Consider the following 18395-nt stretch of genomic DNA (forward strand, 5'->3'; position numbering starts at 1 on the left):
ACAGACATTGCACACACACACCTCACACATCAAACACACACCACAAACACACACTAATACACACACCACACACACCACATACACCCCACATATATAACACTACACACACCCACACACCACACACATACCCCCCACACCACACCAACACACACCACACACCACAAATACGCACACCCACACACCAACACACCACACACACCAACAAACACAGAGACACCGCAAACACATACCATGCACCCACACCACATGCAGACACCACACACAGAAACACACACCACAAACACCATACACCATACCTCACACACACACCACACACCAGCACACACCACACATTCACCGTCCCACACTTCACACACCACACACCCCACATGCCAACACACACACACCAACACACCCCCCACACACATCCCACACACCAACACACACCCACACAACACACATTGCAAACACACCAACACACACACACCACACACACCATGCACACATACCACACATACACAGACCACACCACACATACATATAACATACACACAACACATACATATCCACACCACACACCCCACATACCCTACCACACACACAAACACACCACACACACCACACCCCACACCCCACACACATCCCACACGCCACACACAACAACACATATATTGGGGAAGCAAAGCCGGAGATATGTAACATAATATAAAATGTGCAGGTCAGAAACTCAACAAGAGCCAAGACAGAGATCTCCTCAGTCTAACTTAACGTTGTAATTTTGTTTCAACTCCAGCCAAATCAACTGCTTTATAGAGGTCAAAGTATTGTCCCCTTCCCTCATCCCAAAATTACCCTACGCAAACAGCCCCACCTTAGTCAAGTATGGTGGTGATGCTGAGGGGTGAGAGTTTAAAATGGAATGGAACCTATAGTCCAAGAATTTCACAAAATGGAGAATACACCCTCCATTCCGAGGACAAGAACACTTAAAATCATACTTCAAACCTCACAACTCAGAGTAACTAACTGTCTCCTAGGCACATGCACACCTCTGTGGTGTACCAGGCAGACAGTCTTAGATTTGGTATTAAGATTATGGTCCTGTGACTTTAAACAGAGCAGGGCCAAGAAGGTAGACATAGCGTAAGAACACCCCAAAAAAAATCTACCTTGGCCAGGCTCAGTGGCTCACACCTGTAATCCCAGGACTTTGGGAGGCCATGGCGGATGAGATGCTAGAGCTCAGGAGTTCAAGACCAACCTGAGCAACAAGGCGAAACCCTGTCTCTACAAAAAAAATACCGAAATTAGCTAGGCATGGTGGTGCATGCCTTGTAGTCCCAGCTACTTGGGAGGCTGAGGCAGGAGGATAGTTTGAGCCCAGGATGTGGAGGTTGCAATGGGCTGAGATCGCGCCACTGCACTCCAGTGTGGTTGACAGGGAAAGATCCTGTCTCAAAGAAAAAAAAAGAAAAGAAAAGAAGAAAATTGAAGAAAAGAAAAGAGAAGAGAAGAAAAAGACAAGGAAAGGAAAAAAAATCTTTTCTTGTGCCAGAGCCTATCTGTGGCAAACAGCACATCACCTTCATCGCTTAGGCCAAGACTCACTTCTAAACCAGATTTGATCTAGATTAAACTCACATCCCCAGAATACCTAATAGCCGAATTCAGACCTTAAATCCAGATTTCCTCCAGTTTTTCAAATATGTCGAATCTCATAACACTAGGCTCACATTCCCAAATGACAAGAATCACCTGAAGTTGAGTGATGGCTGCTCTTTCAGCAAACACTCTGTGGTTCACCACAATCTCCACTACTCCCTACTGCCTGTCATTGAGACCAAATCAACTGCAGTTTATGCTTACAGTTTTCATAACAAAGAGAGATTTCTCCATGACCATGACTTTATTAAAAGGAGGAAAATAAGTAACAGAAAAGGTCTTTTTAGCCTTACAGATATCCTATTTCCTGGCCCTTGTGAGTATTTAAGTTTGTGACCCTTGACCCAGATAAAAGAAGAAAAAGTCTTTTATTTATTTATTTATTTTTAAACAGAGACAAGGTTTTTCCATGTTGCTAAGGCTGGTCTCAGACTCCTGAGCTCAAGCGATGCACCTGCCTTGGCCTCCCAAAGTGCTGGGACTACAGGTCTGATCCACTGCACCCGGCCGTAAAGGTCTTAACAAACTAACTTTACCCTCCACACACATACAGATGGTGATTTGGCAAGCTCTGGTGCAAGTTGGAGAAACCAATTCCCACGTCATTTTCAGTCTAGAAGGAATGCTCCAAGGAGGTCACTTTCCCAAACACTCTTCCACTTACTGTACACAGTAAAGATAAAGAATCACAGAATTTCTAGACACTGACATACTTAGGATCTCTAAGATCATCTGATCTTGCACTTCCCAAGTCAGATTCCTAAAGATAATGTTGAAAATCCGAACTGTTTTCAACATTTTTAAAACAGTAATAGCTTATTGAGACATAATTTACATACCATCAAAGTGACCTTTTTTTTTTTTTTTTTTTTTTTTTGAGACGGAGTCTCGCTCTGTCGCCCAGGCTGGAGTGCAGTGGCCGGATCTCAGCTCACTGCAAGCTCCGCCTCCCAGGTTTACGCCATTCTCCTGCCTCAGCCTCCCAAGTAACTGGGACTACAGGCGCCACCACCTCGCCCGGCTAGTTTTTTCTATTTTTAGTAGAGACGGGGTTTCACCGCGTTAGCCAGGATGGTGTCGATCTCCTGACCTCGTGATCCGCCCGTCTCGGCCTCCCAAAGTGCTGGGATTACAGGCTTGAGCCACCGCACCCGGCCTCAAAGTGACCCTTTAACAGCGTTCAGTGGTTTTCAGTATATGCAGAGTTACACAACTCTACACAATCGCCACCCTAATTTTAGAACATTTTCATCACAGCCTCAAAAAAAAAAAAAAAAAAAAAAACCATTAGCAGTGACTATCCATTTTCCCTTTCCCCAGCCCTTGGCAGCCACTGCTCTCCTTTCTGAGTCTATGAGTTTGCTGCTCTGGGCCTTTCGCATCAACAGATCACATACATGGTCTTTCGCGTCTGGCTTCTTTCACCTAGGGCAGCATTTCCAAGGTTCTTCCATGTTGCAGCATGCATCAGTACTTCATTCCAAAAGTTGTTTTCAATATTTTTTCTTATATTTCTGGGAAGATAGCTTCAGGAAGATCAATATATTTTAAAGTATTTACTTGCCCATGATAAAGCCATGATGGTCATTCTTCAAATAAATGCAATTTTCCTAACATTTTATTAAGAAAATTATCAAACATACAGGGAAAGTTGAAAGAACTGTACAATGAATACTCAAGTACCCACCACCTGGATTCTACAATTAGAACCACTAAGCCATCTCTCCATTCATTAACCCATCTTATTTTATCTTATGTTTTTTTTTTTTTTTTGAGACAGAGTCTTGCTCTGTTGCCCAGGATGGAGGGCAGTGGTGAGATCTCGGCTCACTGTAACCTCCGCCTCTCGGGTTCAAGCGATTCTCCTGCCTCAGCCTCCCAAGTAGCTGGGATTACAGGCATGTGACACCACGCCAGCTAATTTTTTGTATTTTTGGTAGAGACAGCGTTTCGCCATGTTGGCCAGGCTGGTCTCGAACTCCTGACCTCAAATGATCTGCCTGCCTCAGCCTCGCAAAGTACTGGGATTACAGGTGTGAGTCACCACACCCGGCTGGGTAAGGCTTATTTCATTCAACATAATGTTTCTGAGATTCATTCATATTGTGGCATACACTGGTAATTTGTTTCTTTTTAAATTACTGAATGCACTTTGTTCCTAAGGAAACATCTTTCAAAAAAGAAAGCCATGGAAGAAGAGTAAGGTTGGTAACCATGACTCCAGTCTAACCCTCTCTCTCTTGCATCCCCCACCCTCATGGGCACCAAGACTTAGAGGAGCTAAGTGGCAGATGCTAACCAGTCGCACCACTGTCTTGGGGATTCCAATCCCGTCATCTTTCCACATACCTCATAGCCATTTCCTTCTTCTCACCCTGTAAGGAAGTTCCTAGCTGACTCTCTAAAAGAGCCTTACTATAGGAAATGGGAAGCCAATACCCAAATAACAAAGGTACTAGGTGTCTCCTCAAAAACATGTCAGTAAAACAAAATGTGGTACATCCAAAAAACTGAAGGCTATTCAGCATTAAAATGAACTGAATACCTGATGTGTGCTACAACATGGATGAACTTTGGGGATCTTACTGAGGTGATGGAATGTCCCAGCACTGGGCTGTGACAATGACTGCACAACTAAAAAAAACAAAATCACTGAATCTTACACTTACAATGGGTGCACTTTATGTTATGTAAATTACACTTACAGAAAGTTGTGTTAAAAAGAAAAAAGCCTGACTACAAATGGATGAAAGAGTTTTCTGCTTCAAGGCAAAGAAGGATCTGCTTGATAATCTAAAGAACAAAAGAAGCAATTTAAAAGACCCCACTACTCAACTAGAAAACAGTTGTTTAAAACACCAAGCTAAGATAATTATATACTGTTTTAAGAATGCATTGAAAGCGTTTCCTTTTAATAAATAAAAGGAATTTATTGATTCACTTTCTCTAAAAAGCTTAGTATCAAACTATCTGGGCAGGTCCCAACTGCCAGTTTAAAATGAGGCAGCCCATTGTGAACGGGCTGGTTACCATGTGATCATGTAACCATATGAAGAGGTTCGTCAGGCTGTTGTGTTTTATTTGTTTGTTTGCTTGTTTGAGACAGGGTCTTGCTCTACCATCCAGGCTGGAGTGCAGTGGTATGATTATAGCTCTGCAGCCTCCACTTTCTGGGCTCAAGGGATCCTTTTGCCCCAGCCTCCCCAGCAGCTGGGATTACAGACATGCGCCACCATGCCTGGCTAATTTTTTTTTTTTTTTTTAAGTTTTTAAATTTTGTAGAGATGGGGGTCTTGCTACATTGACCAGGCTAGTCTCAAACTCCTGGGCTCAGGCAGTCCTCCCGCCTCAACCTCCCATAGTGCTGAGGTTACAGACATGAACCACTGCACCCAGCCTCTTCAGGCTACTCTAAAAAGCTAGAATACTGGGTGAATATCCGAAAACCAGGCTAACTCCCCTACTTTCTACATAAGAAGCTGTTTTTTTGTTTTGGTGACCGAATTTGCCTCATGGGAACAGAGCAAACACGGCTGCCCTCCTTCCCTGCCCACAGGCCTAGAAGGAAGGAATAGTAACCAGCTTTCAAAGTGGATCGCCCACTCGCAGAATATTCCTCAACAGAGAAGCTGCTTTCCTCTCCAATGCCTGAAAACTGCCCCGGGAGGCTGCCTCTACCCACAGCCATCTCTTTGTAGGAGCTGCTCCATCTTCTTGTAGGAGCTTTTTCTGACTCCTCAGCCTTTCCTCTTCACCATCACCCAATTGGGATTCTTCATGCTTACTTCTGAGACTTAAAGGTGGATGACATGGAATCCTGTTCCTAGAATTCTTTCTCCAGATCCTGGACCCCCTTCTGGAGCTACCAAAATCACCCCTTCTCTACTGCCTCCTTCTAGAAGATTTTTCTGATGGTGCAGTCAACTCCCAAACACATCAAGAATGCTGGGCTTGGAGAGGTCTCTAGGGTAGTCAAAGCAGACAGTATTTCTCCAGCACCACCATACTCAGCTGAGCAGAAACAGCCCGCAGGAGGTGCATATTCCACGCCACTCAGAACGCAAGCTCCAAACTCCAACGCCTCCCCTGGAGAGGGACAGAGAGCTCAGGGGTAGGGGGAGGGACTGGGGGGCAAGAAGAAACCCAGGTAGGGCAAAGTAGACGGCTGTGATGCCCACCACACTGACAGCCCTCAGCCATTCTCAGGGAAGCTGCCCGCTCACGGCTCTGGTTTTCAGGGCGGCCCCCGGGCAGCCAAGCTTTGTACACTGCATGGTCCTCAGCGAGACATGCCCCAGCTTCACAGCTCATCGCTCCTTCCCCAGCCTTCCTCATTTCAGTAATGGCCCCGGCTGCTCAGGCCAAACCTCAGAGTCACTGTTGATTCCTTTCTTCCTTTCATCTGCCAGGTCCAATTCACCAGCAAGTCCAAAACCACCCTGAATCTAGCTCCTCACCACCTCGCTGCTACCATCCTAGTCTGAGGCTGGAGCTCCACAACCGCCCAACTGGTAGCCTTGCTCCTGCTCTCACCCTCCCTAGACAGTACTCCCCAGTGCCACTGTAGACTGGCCCAAGCCGCCTTGTGGAGGTAAGACAGTACTCCTCAGTGCCACCAAAACCATCTCCTAACTTCCTACGCTGGCCCACAAGGCTCCTTGCCTCTCCTATCTTACCTCCTGCCACTCACTCCTGCCCTCAACATTCTGGCCAAGCCAGCCTTCTTTCTAATCTTGCGATGCACTAAGCTCACTCCAGCGAGGGCCTCTGCCTGGCCTCTTCCCACACCTGGAATGACTATCGTGCCTGGCTCCTACTTGCCACTTAGGTTTCAGAGTTCACCCAGAAAGGTCACCTCCCCAGAGGACTTCTCTACCCAGCCTAAAGTATCCACCCACCCTCCCCAGCCCTAGGTTCTCTCTAGCCTTCATCTTCTTTCTATTCTTGCCTGCACTCACAATACAAGACCTAATGTGCTGACAATTCCCCCACCAGCATGGAAGTCCCATGAGGAGAGAGGACTAACCCGTCTAGCTTACCACTGTATCCCGGAGGACTAGAACCGTGCCTGCACACAACAGGGTGTGCCTGGAGGGAAAAAGCATTTGTGCTGGGGCGGCCAAACCCAGACCATAGCCAGCCTCATGCTCTGGGGCCCGGCCAGCCAGGCTCCCTCTCAATTAGCCCTCACAGGGCTAATTCGATTAGACAACTGCCAAAGAGAGCTGATGGTCCCAGAAAGCTCATAGCGAGGTCCATATGTGAGACACAGGCCCCAGCAGGCTCAAGCTGGGCGGATCCAGAAGCTCCTAGGAGCGGAGCTTTGTACCAGAGAATAGGGTGGTGGGTGACAGCCAGCAGCAGCGCAAGAAGCAGGGCTGCAAAGAAGGCGGGGCCGGCCTGTGAGAGCCAGTCTCTTCAAGGCGTCTGGCCGGACAGTGAAGAAGAGCATCTCCCCTGCAGGGTACCTAGCGCTGCCTGGATCCCAGGACCAGTCTCCACTGAAATCGGCCAGTCCTCGGAGTCCCGGAATTAGCATGAGGTGACCGGCACTCCCACTCCACAGGCCAGCACGAGGGTCCCTGATCCACGGAGCCAGAGAGCTCTGCCAAAAACACACGCTCCGTGGCCTGAATTCTAATCACAGACAAGAGAACTCCAACAAAATACAGAAAATAATCACCTAAGACACTGGCTATCTGGACTGCACATTCTATACCCAAAAGTAATTTGATTCTAGGGAATGAGAGCTCAGGCTCTCATCGGCCATCACATAAATCCTTTAAAAAAAGGAAAATTAACTTTCTACAATACTCTATTATAGAATTATACCAGGGAACAAGGATCCACTTTACAAACCTTTCCTTTTATAACCAGGGCCCTCCTATCACTAGTTCCCTCGCTGCTGCCGAGGACCCACAGCATAGCTCAATATTTTTTTTTTTTTCTTTTTTTTTTGAGACGGAGTCTTGCTCTGTCGCCCAGGCTGGGGTGCAGTGGTGCAATCTCAGCTCACTGCAAGCTCCACCTCCCAGGTTCACGCCATTCTCCTGCCTCAGTCTCTGGAGTAGCTGGGACTACACGCGCCCGCCACCACACCTGGCTAATTTTTTGTATTTTTAGTAGAGATGGGGTTTCACCGTGTTAGCCAGGATGGTCTCAATCTCCTGACCTCGTGATCCGCCCACCACGGCCTCCCAAAGTGCTGGGATTATAGACGTGAGCCACCGTGCCAGACCAGCATAGCTCAATCTTAAACCCGGGGTGGGCTCCTGTGCTGTCTTGTGGTGGGAGAAGAGTGAAGATGAGTTTCCTGTTGTCGCTGTAACAAATTACCGCAAACTTAGTGGCTCAGAACAACACTTTATGATTTTACAGTTTTGGAGGTCAGAGGTCTGATTTGGGTCTCACAGGATTCAGCAGGGCTGCATTCTTCCCAGAAGCTCTGGGGTAGAACCCATCCCCTCGCCTTTTCCAGCTCTGAGGGGCCCATATTCCCAATCCCGTGGCTTTCCTCCATCTTCAAAGCCCCCAACAGCAGCTGATGTCCTTCCTCCGCTGCTTGCTCTTTGGTTCTCTTTTTGATTTCCTCTTAATTTTAAGGACCCCTGTGATTACACCAGGCTCACTCAGATAATCCAGATAATCTCCCTATTTTAAGGTCAGTAGACCAGCAACCTTAATTCCAGCTGTAACCTTAATTCACCTTTGCCATATAACCTAGCGCAGTCACAGGTTCTGTAGATGAGGATGTGCACATCTTTGGGGGGCCATTAAACTGCCCACCACACCTGTCCAAGCAGGCCACAATACAAACGTCATCCAGCAAAAGCACTTCTCCTGTTGTCCCACTCCACACCAATGTCCCGTAAAGCACTGTTCCACAAAGGTTGTGCTTGTCTCTGCAGAGCTGAAGATAAACACAATTCACTTAACTTGTTAGCTTGCAAGTAGGAAAAGAAAAAAAAAAAAAAAACAGCCTGACCAACACGGTGAAACCCTGTCTCTACCAAAAATATAAAAATTAGCTGGGTGTGGTAGCGGGTGCCTGTAATCCCAGCTACTCAGGAGGCTGACGCAGGAGAATCACTTGAACCCAGGAGGCGGAGGATGCAGTGAACCCAGATTGCGCCATTGCACTCCAGCCTGGGTGACAGCAAGACTCCATCTCAAAAAAAAAGATTTCGCTACGGATTATAAAGTTGGCTTCCAGGTCCCTGAGTGTCCCTTTCAACCCATCATATGATTCTTAATCTCCTAGGATGTGCTGAAGCTGTTAGGCTTAGCAGGGAAGTCAAAGGTGAAGACAGCAGGGATTCTGGTAAGCCGGGATCACATAATGACACAGGCCAAATGACATCAGAGCGGCTTCCAGGGGGATGTGATGTTCATGCACTCTGGGAAGCACAGGGTTTCCCCAGCAGGGAGGGCAGCCACAGAGAGACATGGAGTGGCCCAAGGCATCCACCTTCCCCATCCGGGTTTCCTCCTCTGGAGAGGAACTGGCACTTGCACTCCCCTCTAACAGAAGCCGGGCGTTTATGGGCAGATAAGGTAGGTCACTTTTCTGCTCGAGACACTTTTCCATGGACAAGTTGTGTAACCTCTCGGCAACACAGCTAATTAACTTCTGAGCTTCGGTTTTTTAATTTTTATTTACTTATTTATTTTTTTAAATGAGGATTCCACCACCTCCCTGAGAGGGCTGTTGTGTGAGTTGCTTAAGATCATGTTAAGAAGCCAGGTGCAGTGTCTCACGCCTGTAACCTCAGCACTTTGGGAGGCCGAGACCGGCGGATCACTTGAGGTCAGGAGTTCAAGACCAGCCTGGCCAACATGGCAAAATCTTGTCTCTATTAAAAATACAACAACTTAACTGGGCATGGTGATGCATACCTGTAATCCCAGCTACTTGGGAAGCTGAGGCAGGAGAATTGTTTGTACCTGGGAGGCAGAGGTTGCAGTGAACCGAGATTGCACCACTGCACTCCAGCCTGAGTGACAAGAGCAAAACTCCGTCTCAAAAAAAAAAAAAAAAAGATCATGGAAAGAGAATGTGGAACATAATAAATAATAAATGCTCAGCCTGTGTGAATTCTCTTTTCTTCTCCCACCCGGAAAATAACCTCCCTCCATCCTCTCCTCTAACTTTGTCGCCTAGACTCTTTCCCCAAGTCTTCCTCCTCTTCCTCTCCTTCCTCCCCTTCCCGCATGTGGGCAATGAACCAACCAGCCTCTACAAACAATGGAAGTTTGGTCCCGCACCACTAAAGCAGGGAGCACTGGGGCTTCCTGTTGGGTAATATAATCAGTAATCTTTGAGAGTTAACAGCGAAAGGGGAGATACGCATTAAACCCTGATATCAGGAAAACCATCCACACTGCTACTGGTCATGTCAAAACACACACACACACACACACACACACACATACACACTCTGGCTGAGATATCCTTCCCCGGTAGTGTCACAAGACCTGGTCACAGTGATCACAGCCCTTACTAACTGTTCTGCAACTGTCTATCTGTCCCCATGCCTAGCCTGTGAGCCCCTTGAGGAGAGAGACTATGTTTTTCATCTCTGCAGCCCCGGTTCCCACCTCAGTGCACACCCTGCAATGGTGCACCATCTAATGGTTAAAGACTGAAGAACGCAGGAGAAGAAACACTGCTTATCTTCGGTATGACTGCAAAAGAGAAAAACTGATTTAGTATTTGCATGAAAGGTTTCCATTTACAACTGGTTAACTGTGCCTAGCATTAGATGGTTCCTCTATTGAAAATTCAAAGTTTGGAGGATACAGTGCTCTAACCTTTAGCCCTTGCTATTCCTTAAGTCTGGCACAGATTTCCGCCTTGATCAAGAATGAAGGGTTAGCCAGGCGCGGTGGTTCACGCCTGTAATCCCAGCATTTTGGGAGGACGAGGCAGGCAGATGATCCAAGGCTGGGAGTTCGAGATCAGCCTGACCAACATGGAGAAACCCCATCTCTACTAAAAATACAAAATTAGTTGGGCATGGTGGTGCATGCCTGTAATCCTTGCTACTTGGGAGGCTGAGGCAGGAGAATCGCTTGAACTCAGGAGGCAGAGGTTGCAGTGAGCTGAGATCGCACCACTGCACTCCCGACTGGGCAACATGAGTGAAACTCCGTCTCAAAAAAAAAAAGAATGGTTACTATACAAAGCATTCATGGAGGGGGCTACATCTTAGAAACTTACATCCCAAGGCTATCTTACAAGCCCAAATTTAAGTCTCCTCAAACACCCACTTCTTAAACAGAAACCTATTTTCCAGAAACTGCTTATCTTTAAATACAGAAAAAGACTATCTCTTCCCCCCACCACCGGAAATATTCATATCAACACTCCCTGAAATAAGGAGTTTCTAAAAAGGCAAATAAACGAAACCAACACCAACCACGAAAAGGTACACACTAGATGTGTTCAGAATCTGTAGGTGGGGGCTGGGCACGATGGCTCACTCCTATAATCCCATCGCTTTGGAAGGCTGAGGTGGAAGGACTGCTTAAGGCCAGGAGTTCAAGACCATCCTGAGAGGCATAACAACACCCCATATCTACAAAAAATAAAAAATTAGCCAGGCATAGTAGTGCGTGCCAGCAGTCCCAGCTACTCAAGAGGCTGAGACAAGAGGATTGCTTGAGCCTGGGAGGTCAAGGTTGCAGTGAACTATGATCACATCACTATCCTCCAGCCTGGGCAACAGAGTGAGACCCTATCTCAAAAAAAGGAAATTCTGTGTGGAGGATATACATGTGTGACATTCCTTACAGTGTTAAGAAGGCAAGAACCATGAACTGTGTTCTATAGTACATAGCTCCATTGTAGAGCCTCAGAAAGCACCCGGCCAAATCAAGAATGCTTCTATTTAGTATCTGTCAAGCAGGCATTCGAAAGCTCAGCTAAGACCCTGGTTAGATACACTATTTCCTTCAGTTCATAGATAAGACACAGGCTCCTCATAAATGTCAGATGAATGCGGATGCAGAACTAAAATTCTGCCATAACCCACTTGCTATGTGAAGCCAGTTAACCCTCCTCTTGTCTGTTACTTGCCAGGCACTAGCCCCGTTCCCAGCCCCATTCCCAGAGGTTATCTCTGCTGATCCTCACTTCCACCTTGCAGGGAAATTTTATCTCTCCCATCGAATAGCGTTCTTAGAGTTCAGACAAGGAATGCTAAGGGCTTTTTTTCCATCATTAACACCGGTTTGCCTCAGGGAAAGGCAACCCCTTCTCTCCAAAATGTCCCAATAATTGAGCACATGTTTCCGGACCAAATCAAGAACCTTCGCCACAGGGCTTCTAGCAAAACAGAGTGAGAAGGACATGGAATCCCATCTGCACGGTTCCCTACCCAGTAGGCCCTGGCACACACTCACATCCAAGTTCTCAAACATCCTGTTCCCCACCCGAAGTCAGCCCCAGGCAAAGACCCTTCAGGAGGTGAAGCCACTACCAGTTCAGGAATGGATCACAGTCAGAATCCCTAGGCCACTTCTCAGGACTCGGTAAAAAATAACCACAACTTCCCCTGCACTTAGTTCCTCCCCAAAGAGCTGTTGAACCTCATCTGGAAACAGCTGGGAGGCAGCAGCTAACAGGAAATCAAACAACAACAACAAAAAAAGCAGAGTGTACCACGGAGAGTTAGGCAGCTAGAACGAAGAGGCCAGGGGACAGACAGGAAGTTGAAGTTGGAAAGAACCTAGGCCAGAAACAGTCACACAGAAGAGGAGACGCAGCTGGCTTTCCTCAGCTCGGGCAGGAGGGGAGGACCCAGACAGCCGGCAGGGAAGGCACGAACCCCACAAGGATGGAAACCAGACTGGCTCTGAGGTTAAGTCTTCTTTCTGCCCTGCCCCCAATCCCTTTTTTTCCTTTCTTTCTTTTTCTTTTTTAGAGATGGGGTCTTGCTACGTTGCTCAGGCTGATCTTGAACTCCTGGGCTCAAGCAATCTTCTACCTCAGCCTCCCAAAGTGCTGGGATTACAGGCATGAGCCACCACGCCCGGCACTGCCTCCAATCTCGACCTTCCCTCCCTGAAAGCCAGCTAGCAGTCCTCACTAGGAGAGCTGGGGTCAGAAACTCACCTTCCTCTAGCTTCCTTCTGTCCCACAGGCTACAGCCCAGACAACTGGTTTTGAGTCATTCGTCTGTCATCCATACCAAAGTTCCACACTGCCAACTCAACTCAGGGCTGGACAAACCAGCCTCGCACAGACAGACAAAGGGCATCTTCATGAGAAATGACTGGACAGATCCCATCCGAGGGCCTATGGTGGTAGACCTTAGGGGGCCGACCTTAAGCAGCAGGAGACCTTAGGCACAGGGAAAAGGAGCGAAAGTGAGAGGGCCAAGAGAGCAAGGTAAGCTTCTTGCACCAAACTGATGGCGCATTTTGCAATCAAGAAAGTTAACTGAGCAATGGCCAGCTGCCAAAATATTTTTGAGAGAAATGAAAAAAAAAATGCCATTACTAAAATTCTTTGGTGTTGTTTAATAAGGCTTTAGGTTATCCAAACAGAGTGCAAAGGGGAGACTGATTTAGTTTTCATTTAGCAGAGCTTAGGTGAGACCTTCCCAGCCCATGCCCCCCGTGACTCAATCATCCATTCTCTCTCTGTACATGTAGAAGTTTATATTAAAATGAGAGGATTACGTTTTCTTAATAAGATACATTCCAGTCTTTTCACCTCGAGCTTTGTTTGAAAAGGCTCTCTCGAGGCATAGCATACGCTGCGATCCAGTTGGGTTTGATTCCAATGGAAGTGCTCAAAATCTGAGACTGGAGGGTGCACAGGGCTGCAGCCTCAACACCATTTGTTTTTTAAAAAGCAGAACATCTTCACAGGCTGAGTGCCAGCTCAAACTGGCAAGACCAGAGAATCAGCAGAGACTGACCAATGTGCTGGGTAAGGGGGATGGGAGGAGGAGCTACGGGTAACAGATCATCAGGGAAACCTTCAAGAGAGGAAATAGGGGTGTTTCAGGAACATAACAAAGAACAAGTTGACTAATCGTTTATTCCAGGGACAGCGGCGGTGAGGGGGTGCCATCCAGGGCTAAGTATTTAATATTTCAACTTCAGGTAAAAGCATAATGTTTAAACCTGGATATGCTTGGAGCTCACAGCTCTCTTAAAAAGGATGGGGGGTTGGGGGACAGCAAGATATTCCTGCTTTTTTATTACGCTGTTTATGGAGTCTCCTAGGAAACTTCTCCCCAGATGCCTGCAGAGCAGACCTAAGACAGCCCCAGCTAGTCCAGTTCCTAATGCAATAAGCTCAACTCAGCAGAGATCCTATCATGAGCTTTATGCAGGGCCGAGCTGCTCAAGGCCGCTGTTGCCGGTCCAAAGAAGTTCTGTTGCGCAGGCAGAAAAGTTACCTGCAGCAAATACCTAATATTCATGCTGGGAGGGAGAGTGGAAAAGTGCTTTAATCTTTGAGGGCCAGGCATTTTCTATGACTTGGAAAGGAGGAATCCCTGCCCAGAGCCGAATCCACATGTCAGAATGGTGTCTGGGATGTCTGCCCTCAACAATGACATCTCCCTCATATAATGTTTCGCGACCGGCCAGAAAACCCTCCAACTTGCCAGGAGGACAGACTGCACCTCCAACAGCTGTGGCACCAAAAGTCTTCTTAGGAGGCACCCAAGGCCTTCCCGAGATGGGGGAGGGCCTCCCGATGAGGTTGTAAGGGGCCAGCCTCCAGGTGCAGGGACACCTAACTCTGGCCAAGCACTGGAATAAGCAATTTACCTAAGTCACTCCAGTACCACAACAGCCCCTTGGAGGCAGACACTACAGTCATTCCCCTTTTATGAAGGAGGAAACAGGCTCCGAGGTGTTACACAACCATTAAACAGCAGAGCCAGCCTCCCGTCCACCCGGAACAGGTGGTCCTGACCGCTGCTGGATATGGGGAAAACACACAAAGCGTTTGGAGGAAGGAGTCCATAGAGTCGGGTAACCCAAGATGCAGCCAGTGTTTATACCTCTTTCTCGTCCAAGATCGGTGGCCCCAGGACACTGGAGGGGAGGGCCTGGATAGGGAACGTGAACCCGAAAGGACCCCAGCACTGCTGGCAGGGTAAGAGGCCAGGACCCCGGCCTCTCTGGCAACGCGGGGAACCCCAGATCCACAAACCCTCTCGAAGGGGGAAGACCCAAAGGGAATGCATGAAGCCACGGGGTTGCCAGGCGGCCCTCCCCTCCACGCTTGTTTTGTCAAACAGGGGCCTCCGGCCGGGGCCTCCGGGGGTGGCGGGGGTCCCTACCTGTAGGCCAAAGTCATGCACTCGAAGAGCTTGGTGAGCGAGGCGTCGATGGACAGGTGGCAGGAGCTGGTCTTGCCGAAGCTGTAGGTCTGGCACGTCTGTTTGTTGACCGTGTCGAAATCGTAGCCCTTCTTGGGCGGGTGCTCCCGGTGCGGCGACGACACCATGAAGTGGCCGCTGTGGATGATCTGCTGGCGGCGCGGAGGCTCCTCGCGGCCCGGCCCGGCCCGAGGCGGCGGAGGCGCGGCGCTCGCGTGGGCCCGGGCCGGGGTGGCCGCGCCGGAGGCGGGCGGCGGGGACGGCTCATCCGTGTCCGAGTCGTCGTCGTCCTCGGGCACCTGGGGCTTGAGCAGCACCTGGCGGCCCCGGCTGCGGGGCCGGCGCGGTGAGCACATGAAGACGTCGGCGGCCATGAGAAGTGCTCGGCTGGGGGCATCCCCCGGAGCCCGGGGCAACGCCACAGGCGCGCAAAGCTGAGGGGCGCCGGCGGGGCCCGGCCCGCGCGCCGACTGTCCGCGAGCGCGAGCCGCGGCGGGAGGGGTAGGGCGCCGGCCCCGGCGTGACGTCACCGAGGAGTCTGGCCCAATCGACTGCCCGCGTCGGCCTCTTAAAGGCGCAGGGGAACCTTTCCTTAGCTAGGCGGACCAAAAAAAATAAGGGAATCGGAGGCCACGCCTCCCGGCCGTGCACCTCGCCACCTCCTCCTCTCCCGGCGTCCGCGGGTGCTGAGGGACACGGTGGCCGGGCGGAGCGGCTCGCCGGTGTCGCCGCCTGGGAGAGGCGTCGGCGGAGTGGGACCAGTCCTAGTCCCGCCCCCGCCCCGCTCCGCGCCCCAGGAGTCGCCCTGCGGTCTCGCCGCGGGCCCGGCCGGCTCCACGTGGTGGGTGCGGGTGGGGCTCCTCGGCCTCCAGGCCCTGCTTTCCCCTGCCGGGCGGTACCGACTCCTCGCAGCTCACGCCTGACTTTGCCAGACCAGGTGGCTATTGTCCCCATTATTCTCATCGTATTGATGGGAACACTGGGTGACTGAATACCGACAGGATTTGTTTAAGACCTGGCGTCCACAGAGCTGGGAACTTGCTGCCCGTGCGCGTCCCCAGCGCGGCGCAGCGGTTGAGTGGCAGCGCCCCTGAGCCCAGAGGCCTCCAGACCCCAGCTCTTTTAACTTCAACTCAGGATGCTGTTGTTATTTTTTTAAAGTTTGACGGACGAGGCAGCCCCCGAAACAATTCCAAAAGGGGAGTATCTGAGCTCGAGTTTTCTTCTCTGTCAAATGGTGAACAAGCCGGTGCCTCAGAAACTTGTGACAGTTCTAAAATGGCTATAGCGGGGCGCGGTGGCTCACGCCTGTAATTCTAACACTTGGAGAGACCGAGGCGGGTGGATCACTTGAGGCCAGAAGTTCGAGACCAGCCAGGCCAACACGGTGAAACCCTGTCTCTAGTAAAAGTACAAAAATTAGCCGGTCGTAGTGGTGCACCCCTGTAATCCCAGCTACTCGGGAGGCTGAGGCAGGAGAATCCCTTGAATCCGGGAGGTGGAGGTTGCAGTGAGCCGAGATCGCGCCACTGCACTCTAGCCTGGGCGACAAAGCGAGACCCTGTCTCAAAAAGAAAAATAAATAAATACAAATAAAAATGGCTATAAGGTGCTTAGCAGGCAGGATGACACAAAATGAGCACTAAATAAATGTGCCACAGGTTGGAGGATTTGGATCAACCAGACCAGAGGTGCCTAGACATTGCCAATAGTCCACCACTTTTTGACCTGCAGAAACGGCAACTTCGCGTCGCACAACATAACTGACAGACACTTCTAGAAAGCTGTCAAGGTTTCCAGGGCTCAGTCTGGGGTGGGGGTAGCAGGGCACCAGAAGAGCCAGTGAGGCCCATGAGCCAGGAACACCCATCCTAATCCTAACAGGGCATCTAGAGTCCACAGCCATTCCTGCACTCTGCTTTGTTTTGTTGTTTTGTTTTGTTTTTTTGAGACAGAGTCTTGCTTTGTCACCCAAGGCTGGAGCGCAGTGGTGCAATCACCATGTTGGCCAGGCTGGTCTGGAACTCCTGACCTCAAGTGAGGCCTGCCTTGGACTCCCAAAGTGCTGGGATTATAGGCGTGAGCCACAGTGATGGCTCTGCACTTGACTTTGAAGCTGGTTTCAGTTCCAGATTTGGATGGGGGATGACTACCCTGCCCCACCCTCTTCCTGACAAAGGCCTCCTGAAGGGAACTGAGGGCTCTCACCAAAATGGCTCCATTAACTTGTTTCCAAATGTCTGTAAGGAAAAATGGGCTGGATGACGGGCAGTTTTCAGGCGTGAGTTCTAGATTTCCCTCTTCCCCAACCTACTACTGTTCCCAATGCTGGTTGCAAATGTTTGAAAGTCCATCCTTTGAGTTGCCTTCGTTTATCTGAAGACTTGTCTCCTTGGTAAGTTTACATGCCCAGCCACTTTTTTTTTGAGACAGGGTCTGGCTTTGTCACCTGGACTGGAGTGGAGTGATGCCATCATGGCTTACAGCAACCTCAACCTCCAGGACCCAAGCAATCCTCCCACCTCAACCTCCCAAGTAGCAGGACCACAGGTGCGCACCACAGTGCCCCGCTAATTTTTGTATTTTTTGTGGAGATGGGGTCTCACCATGCTGTCCAGCCTGGTCTCGAATTCCTGACCTCAAGTGATCCTCCTGCCTCAGCCTCCCACGGTACTGGAATTACAGGGTGAGCCACCATGCCCTGCTTTTATTTTTGTCTTCATGTTTACCTATATTTTCTTTCTTTTTTTTTTTTTGAGACAGGGTCTCACTGTGTCACATTGGTGTGATCATGGCTCACTGTAGCCTCAACCTCCCCTTCCCAAGCTATCCTCCCACCTTAGTCTCCCGAGTAGCTGTGACCACAGGTGAGCACCACCACTCCGAGCTAATTTTTAATTTTTTGTAGAGATGGGGTTTCCCTGTGTTGCCCAGGCTTGTCTCGAACTCCTGGGCTCAGGCAGTCCTCCTGCCTCGACCTCCCAAAATGCTGGGATTACAGGCATGAGCCACCACACCTGGCCTGTATTTTCTAATTTCCAAAATAAACATGTATTACTTATATACACTGTTTTTTTTTTTTTTTTTTTTTTTTTTGAGGCAGAGTCTCGCTTTGTTGCCCAGGCTGGAGTGCAGGGCACGATCTTGGCTCACTGCAAGCTCTGCCTCCCGGGTTCACGCCATTCTCCTGCCTCAGCCTCCCGAGTAGCTGGGACTACAGGCACCCACCACCACGCCCAGCTAATTTTTCATATTTTTTTAGTAGAGACGGGGTTTCACTGTGTTAGCCAGGATGGTCTTGATCTCCTGACCTCGTGATCCGCCCTCCTCGGCCTGCCAAAGTGCTGCGATTACAGGCGTGAGCCACTGTGCCCGGCCTTATATACACATTTTTAACTTAAAAAGTTA

General features: G+C 49.5%; 1 protein-coding gene across 2 annotated transcripts in view; it reads right to left on the bottom strand.

Moving 5' to 3' along the window:
• Positions 1–15491, bottom strand: part of MLXIP (MLX interacting protein) — a 67205-nt gene extending 51714 nt beyond the window's left edge. For both annotated transcript variants that reach the window (XM_030938652.1, XM_010368436.2), the window contains exon 1: positions 14949–15491. In XM_030938652.1, coding sequence (XP_030794512.1) covers positions 14949–15361 — 413 coding nt within the window. In that variant the 5' untranslated portion in view covers positions 15362–15491. The remainder of the gene's footprint in view (positions 1–14948) is intronic.
• Between the last annotated feature and the right edge of the window lie 2904 nt (positions 15492–18395).

This window comes from Rhinopithecus roxellana, chromosome 10 (genome assembly GCF_007565055.1).
Source record: "Rhinopithecus roxellana isolate Shanxi Qingling chromosome 10, ASM756505v1, whole genome shotgun sequence".
Lineage (NCBI taxonomy): Eukaryota > Metazoa > Chordata > Mammalia > Primates > Cercopithecidae > Rhinopithecus > Rhinopithecus roxellana.